Source organism: Mustela putorius, unplaced genomic scaffold, assembly GCF_011764305.1.
Source record: "Mustela putorius furo isolate JIRA1106 unplaced genomic scaffold, ASM1176430v1.1 tig00003964_pilon_pilon_pilon, whole genome shotgun sequence".
NCBI lineage: Eukaryota > Metazoa > Chordata > Mammalia > Carnivora > Mustelidae > Mustela > Mustela putorius.
In genome coordinates this window covers 589,694-616,971 of record NW_025422108.1, presented here as the reverse complement: position 1 = coordinate 616,971, position 27,278 = coordinate 589,694, and the positions used below count along the sequence as shown (strand labels likewise).

The window sequence follows — 27,278 nt, the reverse complement described above, 5'->3', positions numbered from 1 at the left end:
TTATAAAAAATAAAAATTAAAAAAATAAATAAAAAAGAAAGAAAGAAAGAAAGAAAGCTGCCATGGAAGAAGGGCAGCTCTTTTGCTTTTGAAACTGTAGACTTTGTGGTCCAGAGCCCAAGGTTTGAAAAGTGGTCTTTGGACTCACTCACATAAAGAGTATGATGTATATGTGCACTTAAACCAGACTATAAGGTAAATGCAATAACTATTAGAGCACAAACATGATACATCATGAATAAATTCACAACGTGGATAAATACGGATCTAGGTAAGGGCACAGAGATGGATAGATATAAGGGTTGGAGAGCACTGTAGGACTTGATTTCCCCTTCTGCATGGGTATATAAAGGGATGGTACTTCCAAGATCCTGCTCTATTAAAAATCATGAGAGGGAGAATCCAAGTCTGTGTTCATTCAGTGCCTAGTACCACCCTCATTGCAATTAGGTGATTATTAGTGATTTTTCCTGATGACGATAATGTCGGGGAGAGGAATACAACCTTCTTATTAAGTCAGTACTCAGCAGTCATTACTATGATGGTGATAAAACCATGATGGGTGGTGGTTAAAAGAAGCAGGAAATCATGCGAATCCATGCCATTAATCAGAAGTTAGATCTGATTTTCCTGTCTGCTTCTAGTTTGGTGCATTTCCATCCTTCATAACACCTCATTTTCCTAAGGTTCCATAACTGATTTTATTCTAATAGTAAAACTGAACCTAAAACTGAACCTACTAGGCCTATACCCGACATTCATTTTATAATCTTACAACTAAGTCCACTTTCTATCATTAATTTATCAAAGTCTCTCTTAGTGCCTGATTTTATTAACAGGAAACCTTTGTGCTTGCTCGCATCAGATGACTGACTCTTACCAGGTTAGTTCTTAACAGAAAGTGCTTTGGGAAAAATACGGGCTTTGGAACCATCAGCTCTAAACTTGACTGTTTGCTTTGCCCCTTCCTTAGGGACAGCCTCAGCAAGACATTTAACTCCAGGTGCACACTTTCCTTATTGTAAAGTGACACTAATGTTTATTTTGTAGGACCACTGCAAGGAGTAGAGTTAGTGCATACGAAGTGACTAGCTCAGAATCTGACATACCTCAGGCACTCCTCAATCAGAGCTGTTAGTATGCTGATGACAATGACAATGCATCTGAAAAAAAGGCACATTTTAACCAAAACATTCCTGAATCACTGCCCTGTCTTTGCTGGGCAGGGAGCCCGGTGCTTGAAAAGAAATTCTTATTTATTTCGTCCTGTAGGTAAAAGATTGGATTGTCCATCTCATTGTGACTTGGTGCCCTAAGGTGGACAGTCCTGTCCTCAGTGCTTGCTCTCGGTAACAGACAGGAGCTTGGTGGAAATCAGTGCCCATGTGCGAACCCTCAGGTAATCTCTTCTCTCTGAGCACTGTCCCAGACCTCAGCACAGTGGTCACGTTGTTCTTTAAGACTGTGGCTTTGGTCTGTGTTTTTTCTTGATTTAAGTCACTGAAAAAACCAATACACACTTGTGGATGGATGAATTAGGAGCCAGAGTTCTGCCTGATATGTTTTTGTGTAGAGTGCAAAAGCCGGCATCATTCTCTGAAGAGACCTGACCCATCAACACTGACTGGAATGGAACAAAACAGAAAGGACTGGATGCACAGTTTGAGGAAGTGTGAGATTTGGTCTAATCAAAGGTTGTTTGAAGGGCAAATTTAGGGTAGGATTCCAACAACAGCACAGTGACCATTCTATATCCTTAACGGGCCTGTCTTAACAACAGCAGTAAATAGTTCTAACCTCTTCGTCCTTCTACCCTCAAATGTAAGCAAGAATGGCGATGGTGACAAGAGGTCAGGGGAAGGCAGAGCAGTCAGGCAAAATACCACCTATAACAGAAGTCCACTTAGCCAAGAGTGCTCACCAGGGAGAGGCACGGTGTTAAAGCTGATGCTGGAAAGGTCTGAGCCTCAGCACTGTGTGCTTAACTGATTCCCATCTCACGACCAGTTTCTTCACTTTCTTTTAACTGAGAATTCCACAGCTGCAAAGGACATGGAGGACAACCTCCTATCTTTATTTTATATGGTATTATTAGCCTTTCTTCCAGTTACCATTTCTGTATAATAACTGCCACTGGAATCAAGCGGTACAAAATAACCATTTTATTAGATTCCCAGATTCTTTGGTTTGTGTATGGAAATGATTGCTTATCTCTGTTCTATATGATGTCTGTTCTTCCCTAAACTGGGAAGACTGAAAGGGTCTAGAATAATCTCTCACTCACATGTTTGGCTTCTGGGTAGGAATGACTTGAACTCTGGACTGAACGGATACTGTCCTCCAAAGAGCTTATATATGGCCTTTCCCTATGGTTTGGCCTTCCTTCCTCATGGCATGGCTGCCCAGGACAGTGCAGCTTTCTACATGGAAGCTCATGGCTCTAGCAGGAGTACCTAGGAAGCAAGGAGGCAGCTGCATCCCTCTGTATGACGTAGCCTTGGAATTCATGTAGTATCATTTCCTCTGTGCTCCAGTGATACAAATAGATAATGAGTGTGCCCACTTTTATAGGGAAAGGCATATAGATCTCACCTCGCAGTTGGAGGACTGTCAAAAAGTTTTACGGTCATTAAAATAAAATGGCCATTCTATAGTTGAAGCACTTAAGGAAATATTAATAACTTATCATATAACATCTATGATAATTATAGATTTTGAATTTTTGTGCCAAAGAAAACCTTAAAGATTTCCCTAATCCAAACACTTCTTTAAATAACAAGGATAGTATCAAGACCCAGAGAGGGTGCTGTGACTTGCCCAAGCTCCCACGGCCGGGCAACGGCAGGACTGGGATCAGATCCCAGGTCATCTGACCACAAGTGCTCTCTCCATCAGAACGAATGAGTATTAGCAACTGAGCATCGCTCACTACAAACTGCTCTCTCTGACGAAAGAGAGCTTTGGAAGGGGTGATGACACCACCAGCAGGAACAGTTGCACTGAATAGGGACTGCCACTGCTACTGAAAACATGGGGGACAGAGGAAGAGCTGGGAAATCCAGCAATATGCCACCTCTTTAATAATACTGCCTTCCATCAGAGTAGCACTTTCACAGACACATACACTGACCGCCGTAATAACTAAATGATAAACAGCTACTCCCATTATTTTTTCCTCAAGGGAAACTGGGGTTTAAAGGAATTAAGTAACTTGTCCAGATTTGCATAATTAATGAATGGCACTGTGAGACTCCACACCAAGTCATCTGGCTGCACATCCTATGTCGTATTTTCCCCAATAGAAAGCTGGTTTTAATCTTTCATTTGCAACCTAAGTAGATAAGGATACCCTAATTTTATGGAAGTCTGCCTTGTGCGAGGGGAAGGCTTGAGTGTCATGGGATGCATCAGAGAACAAGGACACAAAACCAGCACTTTTGACTCCAGCTCCTGTACCTGTCTAGTGAGCCTTTCATTTCCTTTTTTTTTTTTTTTTTTTTTTTTTTTTTATTTATTTCTTTGACAGACAGAAATGACAAGCAGGCAGAGAGGCAGGCAGAAAGAGAGAAAGGGAAGCAGGCTCCCTGCTAAGCAGAGAGCCTGATGCAGGACTGGATCCCAGGACCCTGGGATCATGACCCCAGCCGAAGGCAGAGGCTTTAACCCACTGAGCCACCCAGGTGCCCCAAGCCTTTCATTTCTTAAGAATGTCCTATTTCCTTTAAAAGAGGGAAAAGGGAGTAAAAGGCAAACAATGCCATTCTTGCTGCTAGGGATGCACCCCTTTTTATGAGCATCTACTGCTGGCTTTCATGCAAATCAAGCAAAGGCATTCTGAAATGCTTGTTTGCTCCCTTGGAGAAGCCAGGCAGGGAACCTGTGGTGGTTTCTGGAAATAAGACTCTAGAAGAGAAGACCCTGGAAGTGATTTTTGTCTCATGAGCTTGAAGGGTTGTAAACTGACTCTCCAAGGTGACCTTTGACATTAAACAACAAAAAAAGAGATTAATAACAAAGAATATAAATAATACAGATAATAAAATGTTAAAATATAGTTACCGTCATATCTGAGTAGATGTTTATATTACAAGCCCTTCCCTGTTATGAAAGCTGAAGCTGTTCTTGCTCTTGCAAAAATTTGACAATGATTTTTCAAATACCTTTTGATTAGAAACCTCTTTATTCTATATCTTGATTTTGATACTTAAAAATACTTAAAAGAAAGCTGCAAAAACATTTGAGTTTTATTTGAACTCTGGTCATAGAAATCTTGCTTATATTATCTTTAATACTTTTCAAAATAACTCTCAAGATCAGATCAATCTATAAAATTCTAGGTTAAGACTAAACTTGTTTAAATACTTAGAGCTCATGATGGTTAACTAAATAGATGTAGGGGGCAGTGTAGACAGATCTCTATCTCTAGGAATATAAGACTTGGGCAAAGGACAATGTGATTTGAATTGCGTCGGTGTGTGCCTTCTTTGTAACAGCAAATTTCAGTGAAGTGTCCTTTCCTCTCAGAGACTCAGTTAAATATGACATTAATGTTTCCCCATATAGAAACACCAACTCTTTTTTTTTTAAGATTTTATTTATTTATTTGACAGATCACAAGTAGGCAGAGAGGCAGGCAGAGAGGCAAGGGGAGAGAGAGGAGAGAGCAAGCTCCCCGCAGAGCAGAGAGCCTGATGTGGGGCTCGATCCCAGGACCCTAAGATCATGACCCGAGCTGAAGGCAGAGGCTTAACCCACTGAGCCACCCAGGCACCCCTAGAAACAACAACTCTTGATCTGCTAGCTAGAAAAGGGGAAACTGAGTGTGCCCATTTATTTTATTTTTTTTAAAAAAAAATATATTTTTATTTATTTGTTTGACAGACAGAGATCACAAGTAGGCAGAGAGGCAGGCAGAGAGAGAAGGAGGGGAAGCAGGCTCCCTGCTGAGCAGAGAGCCCTTTGCAGGGCTTGATCCCAGGACCCTGGGATCATGACCCCAGCCAAAGGCAGAGGCTTTTAACCCACTGAGCCACCCAGGTGCCTCAAGTGTGCCCATTTATGAAAAGCCCCTACTAAATCCTTTTTACTTAAACTCTACAGGTATCCCGATGTGAGTGAAAACTGACAGATTACAATGCAGGAATCCCCGTGTTGGCAAGAAGCTGCCGCCAGCTCAAATATCTAGACCTCAGCTCTACAGGAATAAGCAGAAGAGGGTAGGGAAATGCAATTGTCCTCTTTTATCCAGTTGCTTTACAAAAATGAATCATGAGTTAATTATCCACTTCAGTTCGTCATTTTTTTTTTTAAAGATTTTATTTATTTATTTGAAAGAGAGACAGTGAAAGAGAACATGAGTGAGGAGAAGGTCAGAGGGAGAAGCAGACTTCCCATGGAGCTGGGAGCCTGATGTGGGACTCGATCCTGGAACTCCAGGATCATGACCTGAGCCGAAGGCAGTCGTCCAACCAACTGAGCCACCCAGGCGCCCTTCAGTTCGTCATTTTAAGGGCACCTTAAATGCAGCCCATAATGTAGACCATGAGATGGTAGGCCAAAAGGAATCTGAATTTGCTTATGGCATTCCTGGGCCCCAAGCAAGTTAAGGGATGTGACAAAATGCCTATTTCAGTGACTCTTAATATTTGATCACAGTTAATAATAGACGATATTCTATCATTGTGGTAGCGAGCTCCCAAACTAGCCCCCGAAGATTCCCAGCTCCTAGAATTCATGCCATGTGTAGGTCCTTCCAACACTGTATTAGCATTGGTCTCAGAGACCAACAGAACACAGCAGAAGTGATAGCATCTCACATCTGAGACAAGGTGATAAAAGACTGAGCCTTCCATCTAGGGCAGCTTTCTTCTCTCTCTCTCTCTCTCTCTCTCACTCATTATTTCTTGTGGGAGAGCCAGCAGTTACATCATAAGGACACTCGGGCAATCTGGGAAGAAGTCCACACTGTGAGGAACTAAATTCTCTGGGCAACAGCCAGAAAGGAACAATAACCATGTGAGTGAGCTTGGAAGGAAATCTTCCCACAGCCAAGCCTGTGGATGAGACTCAGCCCTCCCAACAGTCTGACTACAATCTCATGAGGCACCTTGAGCCAGAACCACTCAACTAAGTTGTACTTGGATTCCTGAGGCAGAGAAACAGAGATATTATGTGATATTATTTTAAGCTAAGTTTGGGAGTAACTTGGTATACACCATGTAATTAACACTCATGGAGAAGTGTTCAGAGCTGGCATTATTCCCACTTTCTGAGTAACACACTGATGACGGTTCTTGCCTAAGCCCATATATCACATCTGGTTGCTTTTATAGCTGTATATTTGAACAAAAATATTCTTGAGCTCTGAATGGGCCATCTCATCCAACAATGATTTTAAGGGATTAATTGTACTTCATTCCATCTCTCATAAACCTAATACATTTACTACACCACAGGGTCATTAGTGGGTTAGCTCCAAATCAGGGTTGATTACTTAAAAAATCTTCTTTGCCAAAGATACCTGAAAATATTTAAAAAATAAAAACAATAAAATAAACATAGAGGGGATATTGGTTTGGAATGTGAAGGGTCACACACACTTTAATAATTACTGTCTGAAGTTTTGCAACATTGCAAAGGATGCTTAAATTATTTTGTCTCATGAAAATTGAGATTTTATATCTATAAAATAATTTAGAATAATCAAACTTACAGAGAATCAACTTTTTAATGATTACAAGAAGTCAACAGATTCTCCAGCTTCTAGATATTATTACTATTACTATTTTTAGTTTTCAGGGAAGTCGGAGGACAGGGTTGTTGTGCCCAAGTTTTCACATCTGAGAGACCACCAAGGAGCCAATAGCAATGTAATCACATGAGGGTATATTTGACAAGCTTAAGCTTGGGCCCAAGTGTACCTGATGCAGCAGAGTAGGGACCTGTACCCTGAACCAGATTATAGTCAGGGTTTTTAAAGGCAGAGCAAGGGTGGACTCAGCAATGGGTGAGGACAAAGGGGGTGTTCAGAAGGGCTATCAGGATAAAGAAGACTGTCAGGATATTGGAGCCCTACTTATTATCAAGCCAAGGCCGTTTTTCCCTCTAATATGAAGACAGTTGGGAGTTTCCTGGTGGAATGTCACATTCCTCCTATCAAGCGTCCTTGTTAGTGAGATTTTGCATTGGGACATTTGTAAACCAAGGGAGACTCCTGTCTTGCAGGATTGTGATTTCTGCAAGTTAACTATTGGTTCATACATACTACTGAGGGGAGGGGAGCGAGTGGAGAAGGGGGTGCAAGGTGCCAGCTTTTGCTTTGTCAAGATGGCTGTACTTATGTCAGTGCTAGACTTGAGGTGAGTACAGCCTTGTTTTTCTTGGCCTCCACAAGGGAATGGTTTACTGGAAGCATTTTATTTTCCTGGAAACATCAAATAATGTTCTTGTACTTATTTTCTCTTACTGGTACATATCTTTAAAAATTTTCAGATAAAATATTGCTTTGTGGTTCAGCCTTAACTCCTTAGAATCACAAGAGCTGACTATTCTGGGAGTAGATGCAACAAACTCCTGCCATCGAGTTTAATCGGCATACTTTAAAAAGATCATAAATTCAAAATAATTAGGTGAGCTGTTTGCAGTAAGGGATAGAAAACAATATCCAGACAAGTACTTCCTTCAAGGTACTTACCACCTAATTTAAGAAAAGTATCTCTCTCTCACACACACACACACACACACGTAAAAATCTAAATAGCATATACATCTTTTAAGAGGGGGGGTGACTTCTGGAGAATGGTTTAACCTCAGATAATCCTTGAAGGATTGGTAGGATTCAGGTGGGCATTCACATTGTGAATGTGAATTCTTTTTTTTAAAAAAAAGAGCTTATATTTTCCAAAAGCTTTCTTACAAATCACTTAATGTACTTAAATATGAATCATCCCATAAATATAATCGTTTGTCACTTTTCCATCTAAACTTGTGCCATGTTCTCCTAATAAACCATTAATTTTCAAAAATATTATTCTGATGTTTGCTTGATATCCCATTACATAAATATGCTATACTTGATTTAAAAATTATCTTGGGCACCTGGGTGGCTCAGAGGGTTAAGCCTCTGCCTTCAGCTCAGGGTCTCAGGATCTCAGGGTCCTGGGATCGAGCCCCGCGTCCGGCTCTCGGCTCAGCAGGGAGCCTGCTTCCTCCTCTCTCTCTCTCTCTCTGCCTGCCTCTCTACCTGCTTGCGATCTCTGTCTGTCAAATAAATAAATAAAATCTTAAAAAAAATTATCTTAATGTTGGGTGTAGAGATTGCTTTTGATTTTCTTTATAAAAAATAACATACTAAAAAATATCCTCATATGCAAATATTTGCATCTTTTATTATTTCATTCATGGAAAGCCCTAAAAAATAGAATTACTAGTTCAAAAAATTAGGAAATTAACATTTCTAAGGCTTTGAAATTAATATTGCTGAAGTGCTCTCGGAAAGGCTGTACAGTGCATTCTTCCAACAGTGGTGTGTGGACCTGCCTGCCTTGCCAGTGGAGACCTCAGTGCTCTGGTACATACAGAGCCAATGTTATGGACAGCGTATTTTGCTGGTGCTTCTTTTTTTTTTTTTTTTTTTAAGATTATTTATTTATTTATTTGACAGACAGAGATCACAAGTAGGCAAGGGAAGCAGGTGGCAGAGAGAGAGGAGGAAGCAGGCTCCCTGCTGAGTTGAGAGCCGGACACAGGCCTCGATCCCAGGACTCTGGGATCATGACCCGAGCCGAAGGCAGTGGCTTAACTGACTGAGCTACCCAGGCGCCCCTTGCTGGTGCTTCTTGACATTCAATGCTTTTAATATATATATATTATTTAAGATTTTAATTTATTTATTTGAGAGAGAGGGAGACCACAAGCAGGGGGAGCATCAGAGGAAGAGGGAAAAGCAGGTTCCCCTTTTTTTAATATCCTTAATGGTATTTTGCTTTTATTTATTTCTGTGTTGTGGGGTTTCCCTTGTACTATTGAAACATATATCTTGGGGGGTGCCTGGGTGGCTCAGTCAGTTAAGTGGTTGCTTTCTGCTCAGGTTGTGATCTTGGGGACCTGGGACTGAGACCTGATTTAGGCTTCCTGCTCACCAGGGAGCCTGTTTCTACTTTTTACTCTGCCCCTCTCCCAATGCATGCTCTGTCTCTCTGTCTCTCTCTCTCAAAAAAATAAATCTTAAAAAAAAAAAAACATACATATGTGTAGCTTCATAGATTTATAAATATTCTTTATAGATATTATGGTATTAATGATCAATTTTTTAAAAATTTTGTTAAGTATTTGTTCCAGTATACCATTTCATGAAAAGTTTTCCAGGTGATTCTCAGGATTTCTTGATACACTGAATATAACTTAAAGTAGAATACCCAAATATGTATAAAATATACACACTTTACAATGTGTTACAATGATAAATACATACTGTCTTATTTTTCTAGAGCTAAGCTGCTTGATTTACTTATTTTTTATTGGAGTTTAACTGATAAATAACATTATATGAGTTTCAGGCATACAACATAAAAATTCAGTATTTGTATACTGCAAAATTATCACCACAATAAGTCTAGTTAACATCTGTTGAACTTAAAATCTCTGATTAAAGATAATATATGAGACAATCATTTATCAGTTTGGAAGAGTCACACAGCCCTTTTTATCAAATGCATTTGTTCTATGATGGTATTTTAGGGTGTGGCCCCCTGTTGGTCTACAAAAAATATAAAGGTTATACTTGGTTTCCTCCTGTGGAATTGCATCTATATACTAGATGCAGGGTCTGGAAATGGGTCTGAATGGAAATAAGAGGGGCATGTAAAATAGACATGAATTCAAACTACCCTGGTGTTTTCCATTCATTTACGACAGTATTTACCGCAGATCTATGCCCTTGGGTTAGCAGACCACTGGGCCCACACACACTTCTGCTGGATTTACAGAACCGACATGCTTCCTCTCCTCTTTGCAACTTCACCAATATCATCGCTCTTGCTCATCACGTCTGTCTATGATCGTCATAATGGATGCCGCAGTTGGTAGACAGAGGACGCTTGTCAGATCCTACAGATCTCTACATGGGAAAAATCAGTAGAATAGAATAGAAAGGAAGACATCATAAATGTACTTCATTATAGCCTTGAGGCCTGCTTTTCCTTCAGGCCCAGTTTTTATTTATGCTTAAGCCACGTTACAGATGGAAACTACACCCCCCCTCCGCCCGCTGACCTTTCTTTCATTTTGTCTTTTATCTGTGAGTATCTGGATAAAGACTGCGCTTATGATCCCGCTGATCATCTTACTATACGTGTTTGGATTTCACTTATAAATGTCTGACTGAAATATAACAAAATATAAAGTGAATATACAGTGTGCTGGGCTAATGATAAGCCACTGTTAGCTTTTACTGATTTTGTCTCTGAGACAAAAGTCACCCGTCTGGGTGATACAGAACTAACAAAAGTGTGACTTGACTGGAACCCAAGTCTTTCCTGTGTTACTGTTGGCGGGGGGCCTGCATGAATGATACACAGCTCAGGTCAGTCCCTAATTAGGAGACTACCTTCACGGTAGAAGGTTGCTGTGTCCCTAATTACACTGATATGTACCAGAGGCTTCACTTCAGAGAGGGTTTCATAAGGCTAGAACCTACTAACAGGCAGAATTAAAGACATTTTTTTTTTTTTTTTTCATTCTGGCTTGTCTCCAAAGGCTGGATCATACTAATTAAAGTACAGAGGAGAGAACAACCCCAGACTTGAGAGCTTATTTTGCTGGTTTTCACTATCTTACCGACATGGAGGTTGTAGGCTGTGTGTGTGTGTGTGTGTGTGTGTGTGTGTGTGTGTTTTTTTGGTAACTATGGCAACACCCCCATTTTTGTTGGCTCTCCTGGCACTCTTGCTGGATTATCTGCTTCATGCTGCCTCAGGATCTTCCTTTTCTATTTTACTTTGTCTCCAATAAAACATTCAGTTAATTCAAATGTGAATACAAAACCAGTTATGTTGCCTTGTTTACTGCCCCCAAGCCAGCCATTCAGTAGCTTAATTTAGAGAGAGGTGATCAAGTAGGCAAATATACGACATGAGTGGGTGTTTCATTGTTTTACTGCATCTCTCAGAGCAGGGGTACCTCTACAGCAGAGCCTATCTGAGCAGGATTTATTCGATTGTAAGAGAAAAGAATGTTCTATTCTGAAAGCAATGGGGACTTCCGGAAGTAGTTGAATAACCTGAGAGAAACATTTACAGCAATGTGAAACCTGTTCTTACATTGCCTTCCTCACGTTAGTGAACTTGTTTTCTTAGAGGAAAACATGAAACACTGTTCTCATGTTCATGAAAACATGCAACAGAAACCTGGGTCTGCATCCTGTGGTTTTTATATTATCATTGAGGTTTGGACCAGAAATGAACAGGAACAATTATCAAACAGAGTCTTGCCGACTCATTTACTGATAGACACTCAGGAATGAGAAGCAGATTACTTTTTTTTTCCTGTGAGGCGATAAGATCTCTAACTAAAATGTTCAGGAAAACACTCACATAATTCTTGTGCAAGTAGACTAAATCATTTGTTTCATTTGAGAGGCAAGATTGATTTAGCATGGACTTTGGGGCCCAATTCCCTGACCCAAACCCCAGCTCTTTTATTAGCTGGGTGACCTTGGATGAGATACTAAACCTCTCTGTGCCTCACTTTCCTCATCAGTAACATGAAGATGAAAATGATAGGTCCTGCCTCAGGGTCTTCGTGGGGACTAAGTGACTTAACTCAGGAAAAGATTTAAGGGCCTTAAATATGAAAAGCACTCTGTGTTAGGCATTATTATTTGTTTATAAATACCATTAAAATTGTTTTTGTTCAAATCATAAGTATTATTCACTATGCATACACTCATGCTACTTATTTAAGGTGGTTATTTCTTAGAAAGTAAAAATTATCATTACTCATTTTGAATAAATCCATTGTAAAGAACTTTGAATTTTCATAATTATTATAGGGAAGACTTGAGAGCACTGGTCTAATCATTCAGTGGAACCCCAAGAGATATCAGAATTTCAATATTTATGGATATTATCATGACATTTAAAGTCCTCTGATTTTTCTGTTATTAATTGAAAACTAGAGAAAGTGTCCATTTTCTTTTTTTAAAGATTTTACCTATTTATTTGAGAAAGAGACAGAGTGAGAAAGAGAGAGAGCATAAGTTGTGGGGGGAGGGGCAGAGGGAGAGGGAGAAGGAAACTCCTAGCCGAGCAGTGAAGCCCGATGTAGGACTTGATCCCAGGACCCTGGGATCATGACCTGAGCAGAAGGCAAGAGGCTTAACTGACTGAGCCACCCAGGTACCCTAAGAAAATGTCCATTTTAAAGATGAGGACATAAATTGTGGAATTTTTTGTATGTATAATGTTCTTTTAACATTGAAAAGCATAGATTTCTTATTATAGATAATGTGCTTTCACCAGTATGAAACATGGGGAACTATATCAGAGACTGTCTAAGGAAGCTTTTCCCCTTGCCCTTGTTAACATTAGGACACCTCTCCATGGTATGCTATGTAAAATATTCAAAATCCCCAAACAGATCATCTTTGATAGTGAGTACAGGCCACACATACTATCTGGGTCTATAACTGGATAGCAAAGATGATAATACTTAGCATTTAAGTTTGAAAGTTCCTTTGCTTTTAACGTTGGCATGGCTTTATTTCCATGGGACCATCTCATGTTTCTGACATTGATGACTGTCCCATTTCCCAACAGTTCTGGGGATAGTAAAAATATGTTTGCTACAGACCTACTTGCCCTAACTTTCTCCCCTTCTTGCTATTCCCCATTCTTACCTGCCTTCCCATAGTCCCCCAATTTTAGATGGAGACCTGGTAACTAGCCTAACAGAAGAGTCTGAAATGGACAGAAGAATTAATGCTTACAGAGGGCACAAATACTGAACATGGATTCTGTTAAAGCAGAATTACTATTTTTAGGAAGCCCAACTAGAAGGTCAGTAAAAACTCCTGCTTACCAGAGGTTTTTTACTTTAACCTATAGATTTATTTTCAGTAATCTGTTTCTCAGAAGTACAATTTGTTTAGATGGTAGAATCACTGACAATGATTCTCTAGCATCCATATTTGCTAATCATTGGATCCCAGGTGGATCTGCTGTGTGGCCAAGGCTGTGAACCATCGATAAGATCAGTAGTTCTCAATTTTTATGTACATCAGGATCACTCAGAAGACTTGTTAAAGCACAGGCTTGTGTGGGACCCTTAGGTGAGCATCCAACTCTTGATTTCAGCTCAGGTCATGATCTTGGGGTCATGAGATTGAGCCCCACCTCTGGCTCTGTGCTCAGAGCAGAGTCTGCTGGAGATGTTCTCCCTCTCCCTCTGTCCCTCCTTCCATGTGCTCCTGCTCTCTCTCTCTCCCTTTCTCTCTCAAATAAATATACAAAATCTTAAACAGAAATACACACACACAGACACACACACACACACACACCCCTATAGACACAGACTGGTGAGCCCCAACTCTATAGTTTCTGAGTTAGTGGATCAGGAGTGAAGCCAAATTTTCTAACAATTTCTTAGGTGATGCTGATGCTGCTGGTCCAGGAGTCATCCCGTGAGGACTAACAATTTAGGTTATACATGGATCCCTTGTCCTGGGAGTGGACATTTTACTCCCAAGATCTAGGTAGACTCTTCAACATTTCCAAAATTCCATCCTCATGATTCTGACAAATCCTGGGGTGGTGGGACTTAGACTCTCAGGTCCCCTCCTGTCTTGTGCTTCTTGGGGTCCTGCTCCCTCTCACATGCACAATGGTAACTCAGCCTCTTCTATCTCAATAGTGAGTGAAATAAACCTCAGTAGAAATGTTTCAGGGAACCCGAAGAAAGGCCTATATCACAACAAAGAGAATACCTTCTCACAGCCTCAAGTGTCCCGTCAACCTTTACCTTGCCAGCTCTGGCCTCGCCCCATTTTCTGCCTTCTGTCTCTCCCCACTCCACGGTCTTTATTTACCCAGCTGTCAGGAGGAAGAAAAACCCATCCCTGTCCATGAAGAGTGGCAGAACTATGACATGTTGTTCTGCAGGCCCTTTCCTCCTACAAACGTCTAGCACAGTATTAGCCCAAACAAAGACAGGTCCCTTCTGGGAGTAAGTCTGGTGCCAGATGTTAAGATAATGATCACTTTTACTTCATTATAACTAAATACCCATCAAAATGACAACACTGTAATAACCCTCTGGATCTATCTACTATTACCCTTTCTCTAAGTATCTCCAAGTAGAATCTGACATCTTTAGATCTTTGCCCCTGTCTTCTTTACTTTTTTTTGTTTTGTTTTTTGGTCTGGAAATTTTATTCGGTGTGTTCATTGCATGTGCTGCTGTTAGGGAACTATATTTGCAGTCTCTGTCTGGATGGGAGGGCAGGACTGGTAGGGGAGGAGGGATAGTGTGGGGTTAGTGAACATGCAAAGCCAAGGTAAATTTGGGGGCTGAGTTTTTGAAAACTTCATAAAAAAGTACACTTCACTATCTATTCTCATAACTTTTTGTTCTCTTTCTCCTTCCCAGAGTTTATTCATTGGCTAATTATTGTCACATTAGTTTGGAACATGTGAAACTCAGTTTCTGCAAGAATGTCACCCTGGACGTGGTTCAAAAACTTTGCGAAAACTGTAGTTGGTAAGAGAATGTTTATTTTTGTCCACTTGTTTCTCTTTCAGTCTTAAATGTCATCACAAAATGAAAACTTGATATCAGCTGTGCATTGGTTTGTTTAGTATTGAATATTTGTATTATTACTTATAAATCCTCAGTGTTGCTTCCATTTTATCAACACAGAATTCTAGCTATCATTAAATATTTCCCAGAAAGTAGCTTCTGGAACTTTATTTAAGACCAAACCAAGTTTTCATGACTTCTCATATAGCACAAGAAATATATTAGTTCGTTGGTACTTTGAAGTTCATTGAAAAGTTGAGGAAAAAATACTTGAGGGACATTAGATATTTTCCAGTTATGTTGGCCTCTGTCCTTGAGATACCATTTACCAGAACGATATACAAGCCAGGGGGGAGAAAAAAAAAACATTTGAGGAGTTTTTGGAGTTGAAACTACCATTTCAGATGTCCCATATTTCAAGAATTATTTGATTAATCCTAGTCTCCTCTGTGAAATCTGAACTTTTTGGAAGAAATCTGAGATTTCTATAATGAGTTAATCTTTCAGAAAATAGAGGAATCCATAGAACAAATACTTCTGCATAGAACCCCAGAACTTTTTAGGTTTCAAAACAAACAAAATAATGGAACCGTTTGAGGAAATTCAGTTTGCTGATCATCTATGTCTTATGAAAATTAACTAATAATTTGTTTATTACTAAAAATATGAATTGAGAACTCAGAAGACATAATGGAATTTACATTATTTTCCAAAATCCTAAAGGTAAGGCATTCCTCCACAAATGTGTTGGTGGGCAAAGAATTCTGTCTTCTTCCAATATCTCATTGCATGGTGCAAATGCGACCTCTTACTTTTTTTTTTCTTTTTAAGCTAGATTTCACTTTTTTCACCCATCTTCTTTAACATTAAAGAATACATGTAAGAGGGTTAGAAATCCTGATTCTGTATTTCCAATTACTACATCAGTAAAAAATTAGTGTCCTCGTTCATTGCTAAGCTGAGACTCCAGGGTATTGGTGGAAGAGACTTATTTGAATATCTCATCCTTTGAATACTGAATTATAGAATACTTTCTAGAGGAAAAGGAAGGGTTTTTGAATTTTATAGATATCTATCTGACTGATCTAGTTTTTCCCATTTTGTACTTCTGGTAACAGGAGCTTTAATCTTTCTTAGTCTAAAAAAAAAGATAAATATTTTACCATCTCCTATTATAGAATTGGGAACTTCCATGCCACATAGAAATGTACAATTCTCCATTATTTTCAATGAATATAAATGTGTCTCTGATCTAACAATGCACACATTGCATTCCCTGAGGCTAAAAGTAATTTTTGAGCATTTGAGATCAAATTCATAGGATTTCCTAAGAAGAAATCCATTGTGATCATAGAACATGATTTGTCTTTTGTTAGAATGTAAGTTTGGGAAAAAGTTGAGTGTGTCCTAGACAGTTCTAAAACAAGTAGTAGACTGAGGCACCTGTATGGCTCAGTCTGTTAAGTGTCTGCCTTTAGCTCAGGTCATGATCCTAGGGAACTGGGATCGAGTCCCATGTCCAGTTCCTTGCTCAGCAGGGAGTCTACTTCTCCCTCTCCCTCTCCCTCTGCCTGCTGCTCCCACACTTGTGTTTGCTCTCCCTCTCCTTCTCTGTGTCAAATAAATAAAAAAACTTAAAAAAAAAAAAAAAAAGTAGTAAACTAATAAGGGAATACTGGCATGATTATTGTTCCAGTACCATCAACATTAAAATGCACACAACTGCCTAATAGTTGTTTATAATTATTCCTAAATTTAAATCCTGCCTCCTTTCCAAAGGCTTTAGGACTTTTTTTTTTTTAATAGGTAAACACACAGACACATACACAAACACACAGCTGAGCAGTTTGAAATTATGGTAAAAAAAAAAAAAAAAAAAAAAAAAAAAAAAAAAGTTTGCTCAGAAACCAGGTAGAGAAACAGGAGAAATGGAACTGGGGTCAAGGTGAGTGAAGACTGAAGTTGGAACTACTGGCAGGGAAGGCAAAATGGGAAGCACCATAAAAATCATGGCCCTTTTCGCCTTCTGAAACTAGGCCTGGCAATTCTTTATCAAAGGCAAAATTAATACATCCTGAGAAGAATTTATTACTGGGTTTTTCTACAATACTGAGAAACGAAAAACCTTAACAGTCACACATATCAGCTGATTGCATAAGATTCTGCCTGGTCAGTATTTCCTTATTTTAAAAAAATGCTAAACGAGTCACCATTGATGGAGTTTCCGCATTCTTCCTTCATACTACCACTATTGCTGTGAGATGAATGCACTTCTTTCCCTGTAAGTTGAAATATTATTTTTTTATTGGATTTGAGGAATTTTCAGAAGCACGAGGTAGAGGATTAGTTTGAAAACAAGGAGATCCTTTGCTAGAGCATTTTGTCAACTTGTGCTATGAGAACATGTGAGACATGTCCTTCCCTCACTACTTCACATAAAGTAGGGTTGGAAAAATCCTTTTGTAAATGGCCAGAGAATGAATACTTTAGGTTTGACAGGTCAGATGTGCTTATTGCAACTACTCAGCTGTGCCCATCTAGCGTGAAAGTGAATGCACAGGACTGTGTTCCACTAAAACTTTTTTTATGGAGAGTGAGTGTTACAGTAGCACAGAACATACCCTTTCCTTCAGAATATAGCTGGTCTTCAACTTCAGATATTCTCACCATTCCTCACTAAGGCAACAGAATTTTATTTTTTTTTTAATTTTTTAAAAAATTTTATTTATTTATTTGACAGAGAGAGATGACAAGTAGGCAGAGAGGCAGGCAGAGAGTGAGGAGGAAGCAGGGTCCTTGCTGAGCAGAGAGCCTGATGTGGGGCTCGATCCCAGGACCCTGAGATCATGACCTGAGCCAAAGGCAAGCGGCTTAACCCACTGAGCCACCCAGGCGCCCCTAGGCGACAGAATTTTAAAATGTACTTGATGTTCTCAAGTTTGATGCTATCTTTCTCCTTGAGAAACATAAAGTACTTAACATAAATAATTTTCATACACTTACCATGCTTAGAATCTAGGCTCTACTGTCTCCACTCTACATAATTGGGGGTCTTGTCTCTTCACTTTTTTTTTAGGTTGAAGATTCTTCATCTATATGGCTGCATTGTAACTTCTGACATGTGCAAAATAAAAGAGACTTTCAAAAGAGACCAAGTATTATATGATGCTAATGTTTTCAGGAAAATAGAATTTCTAGTAATAAAGACATTAACAATATACTAAGTTAAATATGCCCAGAAATATTCCCAATTAAAGCAAGATATATATTATTTTTGACTTAAGAGGTAGACAATCAAGGAATAATTGCATGGTACTATGTTGAGATCTTATAAAAAATAATCCATTTTTGTATGTCAAACATCTCTACCCCCCCATAATAAAATAAAAATGATAAAATTTTAAATATTGGTATTTTCTTGCCAGTTTTTACTATTTGTTTATAATGAATTTAAACTTTTACCTGAGATTCCTAATTGGTAAATTGCAATCTACTTTTGAGTCACTCAGTGTGTTAAGAGAGAATCATATGTCAGTTAACTCTGGAAGGAATATTTTCCTTTTATATGCTATATATATTTAATTGTATGCACCATGGTTTATATGTAATACAGCAATGCCCAATATTTTATTTCTTTAGAACTTGTATCAGGGCATTGTAGTGACTTCTGGGAAGCCCATATATCCCACAGGGTCATGCCCTTTGACTTGAGTCTCTGTAGTGACTATTTCATGCCGAGGACGTAGGTGTACACTGTATGGCAGGTTACCCAGACACTGGGATGAGGATTCACATGGACATGGAAGGTAAGGGAAGTGGGGCAGGTAGAACAGTCAAGGGAAGGAGGATAAGCAACAGTGCACCACTGACATCAAATAACATCACCCAATGGGTAACTTTGTCTCTGTCCCAATGATGAAGATTTTACGGGTCAACTCAGAGTTGCTCTACAGTGAGCGCAAGGGGGCTTGACCACCACTACTTTCAGAGGAGATACAAATTGCTTGGTATCTACAGCTAACTAGACGTGCAGGCAAAGTAAACTCGAACAGCCTCAAGGCTGACTGTTGGGCAGAATGCATAGGGGATGGGGCCAAGCAAGAGAGCCTTTGGTACTTGTGCCATGTACAAGTGCCATGGAGCACTTGAATCGGGCAATCTGGTTTGAATCCTAGTTTGAGTAGCTGTGTGATTTTAGTCATAACACTCAATCTCAGATTTAGTTTTCTTATCTCCCAAATTGGGAAGCCTAACTTTGTGAAAGGATATTTAAAGGATGAAATATGATTGCATGGTGGCAAAATAGGGAAAGGATCCTGGGCAGAGGGAATATTGTAGATGAAGTACAGCGTCTTAAAAAGAACACTTAGGGGCACCTGGCTGGCTCAGTGGGTTAAGCCTCTGTCTTCAGTTCAGGTCATGGTCCTGGGGTCTTGGGATCAAGCCCCGCATCAGGCTCTCTGCTCAACAGGGAGCCTGCTTCCCCCTCTCTCTCTGCCTGCTTCTCTGCTTACTTGTGATCTCTGTCTGAAAAAAAAAAAAAAAAAAAAAAAAAAAAAAAAAGAATGCTTAATGTTTGGGAAAAAATATGGCTGGAGGACAGATCCGCATGTGCAGTAGGTATGGGGGTGCAAATGGGGTCCTATGGGGACACTTAGGAGGAAAGCATAATCTCTTTTTGGAAAGTCAGGGAAATGATACCTAAGTTGAGGTCTAAAACAGGTGAGGGGAATATCAGGTAAATATGGCAGCCAGAGCTGAAGTGAAAAATAGCCCATCCCACTTCAGACAGAGATATAGAAAACAAAAAGGATGAAATATAAAGCCCAACTCAAAACAAAAAAGGTGTAGTAGATTAAAGATGGTCAAAAATTCTTTACTACTCCTCACATTGAGTGATGGTGACAATTTACCATCCTTTTGAGTTGGCATTGGCCTTAGTGATTAGCTTGACCAATAGAAGGTGGCTGAACTAACACTGGAGACTTCTGAGGCTAGGTTGTAAGAAGCCTTGCAGCCTTGGCCCAAGACTCTCTGAAAACTCATGGTAGGAGCCCTGAGGCACCATGTAGGAAGTCTAACTGTCCTGAGGGAGGGGTCATGTGAGACCCCTGTGAGACCCCATGAAAGTAAAAGCTGGACTAAAATTTGAAAATTCATCAATAGAATTCATCATATTAACAGGATGATGGAGGGAAAAAACCACTATCCTCTAAATAGATGCTGAAAGCATCTAACAAAATCCAAAATCCATCCATGATAAATATTCTCAGCAATGAAGGAACAGAGGAGAAATTTCTAAACCCTATAAAAAGCATTTACAAAAACTCTATTGTTAACTTTACAATCAACAGTGGAAGAGTGAATGATTCCCCCGTGATTAGAAACAAAGCAAGGAGATCTGTTCTTACCACTGTAATTCTACATTGTAGTAGAAGTCCAAACCAGTGCAATAAAGCAAGAAAAAGAAAACACATACAGATGGGAAATGAAGAAGTAAAACTACCCTTTTCTTCCCACAGACGACATGACTGTGTAAGAAGAATATTCTAAGAATTCTACCAGATCACTAATAAGTGAGTTGATCAAAGTCTCAGAATATAAGTTTGTCAAAATTCCAAAATCAATTGAATTTTATGTGCTGGAAACAAATAAATGAGGGATACAACATGTTTATTGATAGGCAGACTTAATATTAAGATATCAATTCTCCTAAAATTGATCTACAAGATTCAACATGATCACAATGCCAGACATATAAGTATAAATTGAAAAACTGATCTTAAAATTTATATGGAAATACCTAAGACCAAGGAATATCCAAAACTATTGGAAAAAAGAAAAACAAAGCTGTAGAACTTATCCTACTTGATTTTGAGACTTACTATCAAGCAATGTGATCAAGACCATATAGTCTTGGTGAAAGGATAAATGTACAAGTCAAGGGCGCCTGGGTGGCTCAGTGGGTTAAGCCGCTGCCTTCGGCTCAGGTCGTGATCTCAGGGTCCTGGGATCAAGTCCCGCATCGGGCTCTCTGCTCAGCAGGGAGCCTGCTTCCCTCTCTCTCTCTGCCTGCCTCTCTATCTACTTGTGATTTCTGTCAAATAAATAACTAAAATCTTTTAAAAAAATGTACAAGTCAAGAAGACAGAATAAAAAGTCCAGAAATAGAGCCATACATGTATGGCCATTTGATTTCTGACAAAGGTAATTCAATAGAGAGAGAGGATCCTTTTTTCAATTTCAATCGAACCAACTCTATTGTGTTCTAAACAGTATAAACACCATTTCACAAACCAGAGCAGAGTTGACATTCCATACTAATTGTCTATAATTCATGATTTCCCAAAGTCTGATAACTGCCAACACGTACACACACACAACAAGGCTGTATATTGATTACAGAAACAATAGGCAATCAAAGAGGAAGTTCATCTAGATGGATCCATAATGCTGTATTTTCTAAAAAAAAAAAAAAAAAAATCTGACAAAATGTTCATATTTGCAATTTTGTAAATCAGTGTTACATTATTCTTTTCTCTTTTTTCCAGATTTACTTAACGATCAAGTAAATCACTATGATATAAATTTGTGGACACATTCTTTTTTTATAAAATCTTCAAAATTTTCTTGTAACTTCCTTAGAAACAGCAAGCCATGGCAGATATCCATGAGAGAACTAAGACTCAAGGTCTTGCAGAGGTGCCTATGTTTGAGAAATTTCTGAACCTCCTCATTGGTCCCTCAGTGATATGCCATTACTTGGTTATCTTGTCCCATCTTAACAGGCTCATTGGATCTCTCTGGGGCAGAGTAACTGGAATGTTAAGTGACTTTGAGGAAGGCTCTTGTACCTGAAAGAAATCCTATAGGGTAGATTACAACAGGCTTCCACTAAAAGCCTCTCCCATTTTACTGAGTAAAGAGGAAGTTAGGGGATCCTGCTAATTCCCTGTTATAAGAAATTGGGTCAATTTATGATATTGGGGCAAAGGAATAATTTCTCATGACTCATTACCCTGGTCACTGGTTTCCTGAAGAATGTTCTCAAGATCACTAACTTGGTGGAAAGCCCTCAGAAATTGAAACAAAAACCAAACCAAACCCCAAACCCTACTTTCATAGTCAAATACATTTAGGAAATTTTAGCTTAAGCAAGTATAAACTGCTTTCTTTATCTCATCCAAGAAGGGGCAGAATAGGATTCTTTTCCAAATTTATTTGTGTTTTAGAAGTGTATTAGATCACATAATATCTTTTCACTGTTTTGAGAAACACACTCTAACAAGATTATCTCTGATTTTTAAAATCCTTGGGTAGCCACAGAGCAAGCTGATCTTTCGCAAAGTCATGCTAATAAATACAGGCAAGCTCTCTTTACCTACCAATTCATTGGCTCTCAAAGGTTGCTCTGTTATCTCCAATTTCTCACTAGCTGTTTCTGGATGCTAGAACAGAAAAGAAATGCTTCCTATTTCTTTCTTTTCCCTCTTTCTTAAAAAAATTAGAGACAGATTACACAACCCTGGCCTTCCCCTGAGTATATTGCTGAAGATATTCAGAAGCATTCCTCAGTAACTTGTGAATGGCTTTGCAGAAGCATCTCATGTTTTAGATAAACTGGAGGTTCCTTACTCTTTCTATAAATCAATTATTTTCTCACTGATTTACATGACAATTTCAGATGGTTGTCAGTTTGTACTTGTGCCTAATGAATTAGTCTTATGCTTCATACCTCCTCTTCTGTTTCTCCTGATCTCCTCTGCCATATGCTTAATGCTGTATAAAAAACACTTAAAATATGAAAGGCAACCCACTAGGAACTTCAGGAATCTTTTTATAAGCCCAAGATTTCCTTCAAAATGTGATTCCTTAATAGAACTGACTAGAAAGTCCAGAAATAAACCCAAATACAGGGAGGAATTGAGTATATGTCAAAAGTGACATTTAAATCCATGGGGAAGGGACAGTTGAATAACCAGTGTTAGAACAACTAGAAAAATCACTGTAAAGTTAATTCTACAACTCATATCTGACCCAAACCAAATTCCAGACAGAATAGAACTTTAACTTGAAAAGTAAAACCATGAAAAAAAAAGGACATTCCTGAGCCTTGTTTACTTAAGCTGACATAATTCATACTAAGTAACGTCTTTGTGACAGGTCACAATGAAATTGTGGAAACTTTGGTAGGAACAGAAGGATCCAGCTCTTCCTCGAAAGCTGGGAAATGGTTTGGTTAGACAGAAGAGGGGAAAATTAAGTTTAATATTCACATTTTGTGACAATAATAAGGAGCTATTATGTTAATTACATAATCAAGGGGATAGTAGGAGCACTGATGTAATCTAAAGAGAGAGATATTGGGTATATGAAGTGGGACCAGAGGACTCTGAATGTCCAGATGAAGAGTTAACCCTTGGTTCTCTTTTTATTGGGGAACCTCTGGGAATTTATGAGCTAAGATGTAGGTTTTCTTAACCATTATTGCATTTTTGGCCAAATAACTCTTTGTCATGGGAAGCTAGCCCTGTGTATGTCAGCATGCTTTGCAGCATCTCTAGTGTTAACCTACTAGATGTTAGTAGCATCTTTCCGTTGACAAATTGTGACAACCAATAATGTCTCCAAACATTGCCAGATGTCTCCTGGGTAACAAAATTATCACAGATTGAGAATAACTGAGCTCTAGGTGACAGAATAATTGGTTTTTAAGAAGGACTGTCCAATTGTGGTTGTGTAGAATGAACAGAAAAAGGTCAGCAGGATAGGAACCTAAGAGAATGTCTTAGAGACTATCCCAGTACTTTAAGCATGATACATTGTTACAATAAGGGCCTCTAATAAAGTACAAGTCCCTCTCTCTGTGATCTTGTATGGTCCCCTCCCACACTGAGGGTATGTTGGCTTGCCTTGTTGGCCATGTTAGCTTTGCTGGCCATGTTGGCTTGCCTTGATCAATGGAATATCAGCAACCATGACATAAGCTGAGGCTTGAAATGCATTTGTGTGTTGGGACTTAGCCTCTTGGAACATTGTCCCATAAAGAAAGCCCATGCTAGCCTCTTGAAGACATATGGTCCCCCTAACAACCAACACCAACTTCAAGAAAGCACTTCTGTCTAAACAGTTAAAAATATTAACTCATCTATTTTGAAAACTACAGATATTTAGTAATTACTAACAGCATAATGATAATAATACTTCAAAGGTTGAGTTGAACCAGTCTATTTCTAAAGCTTTAAGGGCATTATCTAGCTAGCCACTTCTTCCCTTATATGGAAAAATCAATCTTTAGAATAAACAGGAAGGCACATGAACTCAAAATCAATAACAATTTATATTGTAATAATGATAAAATTCATTTTGATGTGTTAGCGTCCACTTGCATGGAACTATATTCACTTAGCAATTAGACTGCTAAGATCAGGGACTCTAATGGAATGCCTCTCATAATTTACCAGTTAAATTTATAGATTTTAATTATCAGTGATATTTATGAGCATTGACTCTGTTTATTGTACTATTCAAGAATTAACATTTCCTCAGATGGTTAGCACTTAGTCTTATGTTTAAGAACACCAGCCTGGGGACGCCTGGGTGGCTCAGTTGGTTGAGCAGCTGCCTTCGGCTCAGGTCATGATCCCAGCGTCCTGGGATCGAGTCCCATATCGGGCTCCTTGCTCCGCAGGGAGCCTGCTTCTCCGTCTGACTCTGCCTTCCACTCTGTCTGCCTGTGCTCGCTCTCGCTCGCTCTCTCTGACAAATAAATAAAAAATCTTAAAAAAAAAAAAAAAAAAAAAAAGAACACCAGCCTGGAGGGATGTCTGTCAAATCCCCTACTTTATTTTAATCATAATAAAAAAAATCAAAATAATAAGCAATGAAGAAAATCCAGAATAAGATAAAAATGGAAATACAGGGGTGCCTGGGTGGCTAAGTGGGTAAAAGCCTCTGCCTTCGGCTCCGGTCATGATCCCAGGGTCTGGGATCGAGCCCCGCATAGGGCTCTCTGCTCGCCAGGGAGCCTGTTTCCTCCTCTCTCTCTGCCTGCCTCTCTGCCTACTTGTGATCTCTGTCAAATAAATAAATTTTTTTAAAAAATGGAAATACAGAGTCATAACTAAAAGAAATGGCTGTACATAAAAGAAAGTCTAAAACGTGGAGGGAATGGATAAGTAAATAAAGTAAAAATAACCCAAATGCATTTTCACAGGCTATTAGAATCACTGGAGGGAACATCCGCATAAGTCACAAGACAGAGTAAGGAGGGTCTCTTGGAAACAGGGTAAGATTGAAAAAAAGAAAGATCAAAATGATCGAATTTTTAAGATCTAGTACTCATTAAGCAGTCAGTATTAAAGAAACAATAGCACTGCTGAAATAAGTGTTTAAAAACAAAGGGTAACATGCACGTGGACATAAGATTTCCCTAAGATTTATGTAAAAAAAAATTTAAAAATCACCCTAGTTTTTAACTATCGCTGCCTGCCAAAGAATTTTGATTACTAATTCTTTCTCAGGTTGTGGAGACAAGGACCGAGAAAAATTATTCGGATGCAGGGATCTGGAAGATCTATGTGATTTCTGATGTGTATTAACCGGTTGGAATTTAATGTTGGGAGGGCATGGATTAAGGAAAGCCAGTAAAATCGGAAAATGGGGTGTTCTGGTAAATCTCGTAGATTAGTTCGCAAGAAAACTTGTATATGCAGACGTTTACCAAAGTTCTGCAATTACAAGAGACTGAAATAACGCATAACGTTAACCAATTTGGGAGGCCTACCCCTATCCTCCTTTGCTCTTTTTGTCCAGGTAGCTTTGCACACTCCTGCTAGCCCTTTGCTTTACCTGAGCAACCAGTGTTTTACTCCAAAGAGCCTGGCAAACGCTACCGCTGAAGCCCCGGTTCTGGCCGGGTGTCCCAAGTCCAAGAGGCCCCAACCCGGGCTGGGCCGGCTGGAGCCTGGCACAGAAGAGAAATCAGACTCCGGAGGTGTGGGATCCCGAGCCACGCGCCCCTCCTACCTGGCTGGGCGGAGCCAGCCCGAGCGGAAAGTGAGGGCCGCTCCGCGGGGCGCTCAATCTCAATCTCAGGCGGCCGCTGCAGCGCTGTACGCGGAGTCCAGCTCCCGGGCCGTAAAGGGCCGCGCGGGACCAGCGTTGGAGCGCCCCGCCCCGCCCGGACATTCCTGCAAGCGGCCCAACCAGCTGGACGAGGTCCACTCCCCGCGGCTCCCGGCGGCAGCAGGTGGCCCCGGACTTTCCGCTGTCACCGCGGTCCGCGCGCCCCTTTGCGCCCCGGAGCCCTCTGCGCTACCCTCACAGGGCGGGATGGAGGCGGACGGGGACCGGGAGGAGCTGGCCCACCTGCGCTCGCTCTTCGCTGCCTGCGACGCGAACCGCTCGGGGCGCCTGGAGCGCGAGGAGTTCGGCGCGCTGTGCGCGGAGCTGCGTGTGCGGCCGGCCGACGCCGAGGCCGTGTTCCAGCGGCTAGACGCTGACCGCGACGGCGCCATCACCTTCCAGGAGTTCGCGCGCGGCTTCCGTGGGTCCTGCCGCGGGGGGCGGCACCGAGGCTGGGCTCCCTGGGAGCCCGCGTCCGCCTCAGCCCAGGTGGGACCCGACCCCGAGGACAGCCAAGAGGATGAGGGCGACGGGGACACGCTGGCAGCCCCCTGGGGTCGGGCGAGCGCCGGCCAGGCTTGGCAGGACTTCCAGGCGCGACTTGGAGACGAGGCCAAATTCATCCCCAGGTGCGTGTGTGGGTTGGCGGGCGGGAGGTGAGGACGGTGTTACCTGCACTCACCGGTGCGCTGGCGTCTCCCTCTTAACCCTTAAGATTGAGCAGACCTACTGGACCCAGCTCTTCTTTCTGAGTTGCTTTTCTCCATCCAACTATTCCGAGGGGGAGATCCCCTAGAGTTGAAGAAAGGGAGTGCGTTCAGAGTCAGGGTTTGGGAAGAAGGTTTTGCTTGCTCACTTTTGAGCCTTGCAAAAGTCACTTTATTAATTACCGGGCCCGCAGTGAAATACGCAGCATCAAGAGTTTGTTCCCAGACAGAGTTTAGCAGCGCTCTCCAGATCTCATCGCACCTTCTAGTAAGGACCCAAGAGCTGTGAGCTGCGGATTGTCAAATTGGTGCCCCTGATATGTAGTAGTTCTTGTATTTGTTGTTTTCCTACAACATAGAAGACGAAACATGTTGGTCATTTGCATTGCTGAACTTACATACTCATTGATACCTACCATGTATTAGGCATTTTACAGAAATCGTTCATTTAATTTTTGCAACAACCCCGGGATGTGGATTTTCTCATTTCTAATTGGAGAAACTTAGACCCAGAAATATAGACCCGGAAGACGTTAAGGAACTTGACTGATTAATGAAAGAGCAGGGATTTGATCCCATATGTTGTTGAACTGAAACTCTTTTATACAATGGAATAAAATGATAAATTATATAATAAATTCTCTATGACCC

At 40.3% G+C, this 27,278-nt stretch overlaps 1 protein-coding gene and 2 long non-coding RNA genes across 6 annotated transcripts in view; 2 read left to right on the top strand and 1 right to left on the bottom strand.

Moving 5' to 3' along the window:
- LOC123389267 lies at positions 1-19,184 on the top strand. 2 transcript variants are annotated; one of them, XR_006603847.1, is made up of 5 exons: positions 1-1,399; positions 5,101-5,216; positions 12,910-13,055; positions 14,644-14,754; positions 17,870-19,184. It is a non-coding gene; the product is annotated as an uncharacterized LOC123389267 (long non-coding RNA). The 2 variants fall into 2 exon arrangements; XR_006603846.1 differs by lacking the exon at positions 1-1,399 and having other exon boundaries at positions 3,624-5,216.
- Positions 9,261-25,937, bottom strand: LOC123389266. Of its 3 annotated transcripts, XR_006603844.1 has the most exons (4): positions 25,822-25,922; positions 19,308-19,320; positions 17,797-17,907; positions 9,261-10,117 (listed from the first exon to the last, which is right to left on the bottom strand). It is a non-coding gene; the product is annotated as an uncharacterized LOC123389266 (long non-coding RNA). The 3 variants fall into 3 exon arrangements; XR_006603843.1 differs by lacking the exon at positions 19,308-19,320 and having other exon boundaries at positions 25,822-25,937; XR_006603845.1 differs by lacking the exon at positions 19,308-19,320 and having other exon boundaries at positions 17,797-17,931.
- LOC123389263 (ras and EF-hand domain-containing protein-like) overlaps positions 25,882-27,278 on the top strand; it is a 61,571-nt gene continuing 60,174 nt past the window's right edge. The window contains 1 exon segment of the mRNA XM_045070397.1: positions 25,882-26,549. Coding sequence (XP_044926332.1) covers positions 26,128-26,549 — 422 coding nt within the window. The 5' untranslated portion in view covers positions 25,882-26,127.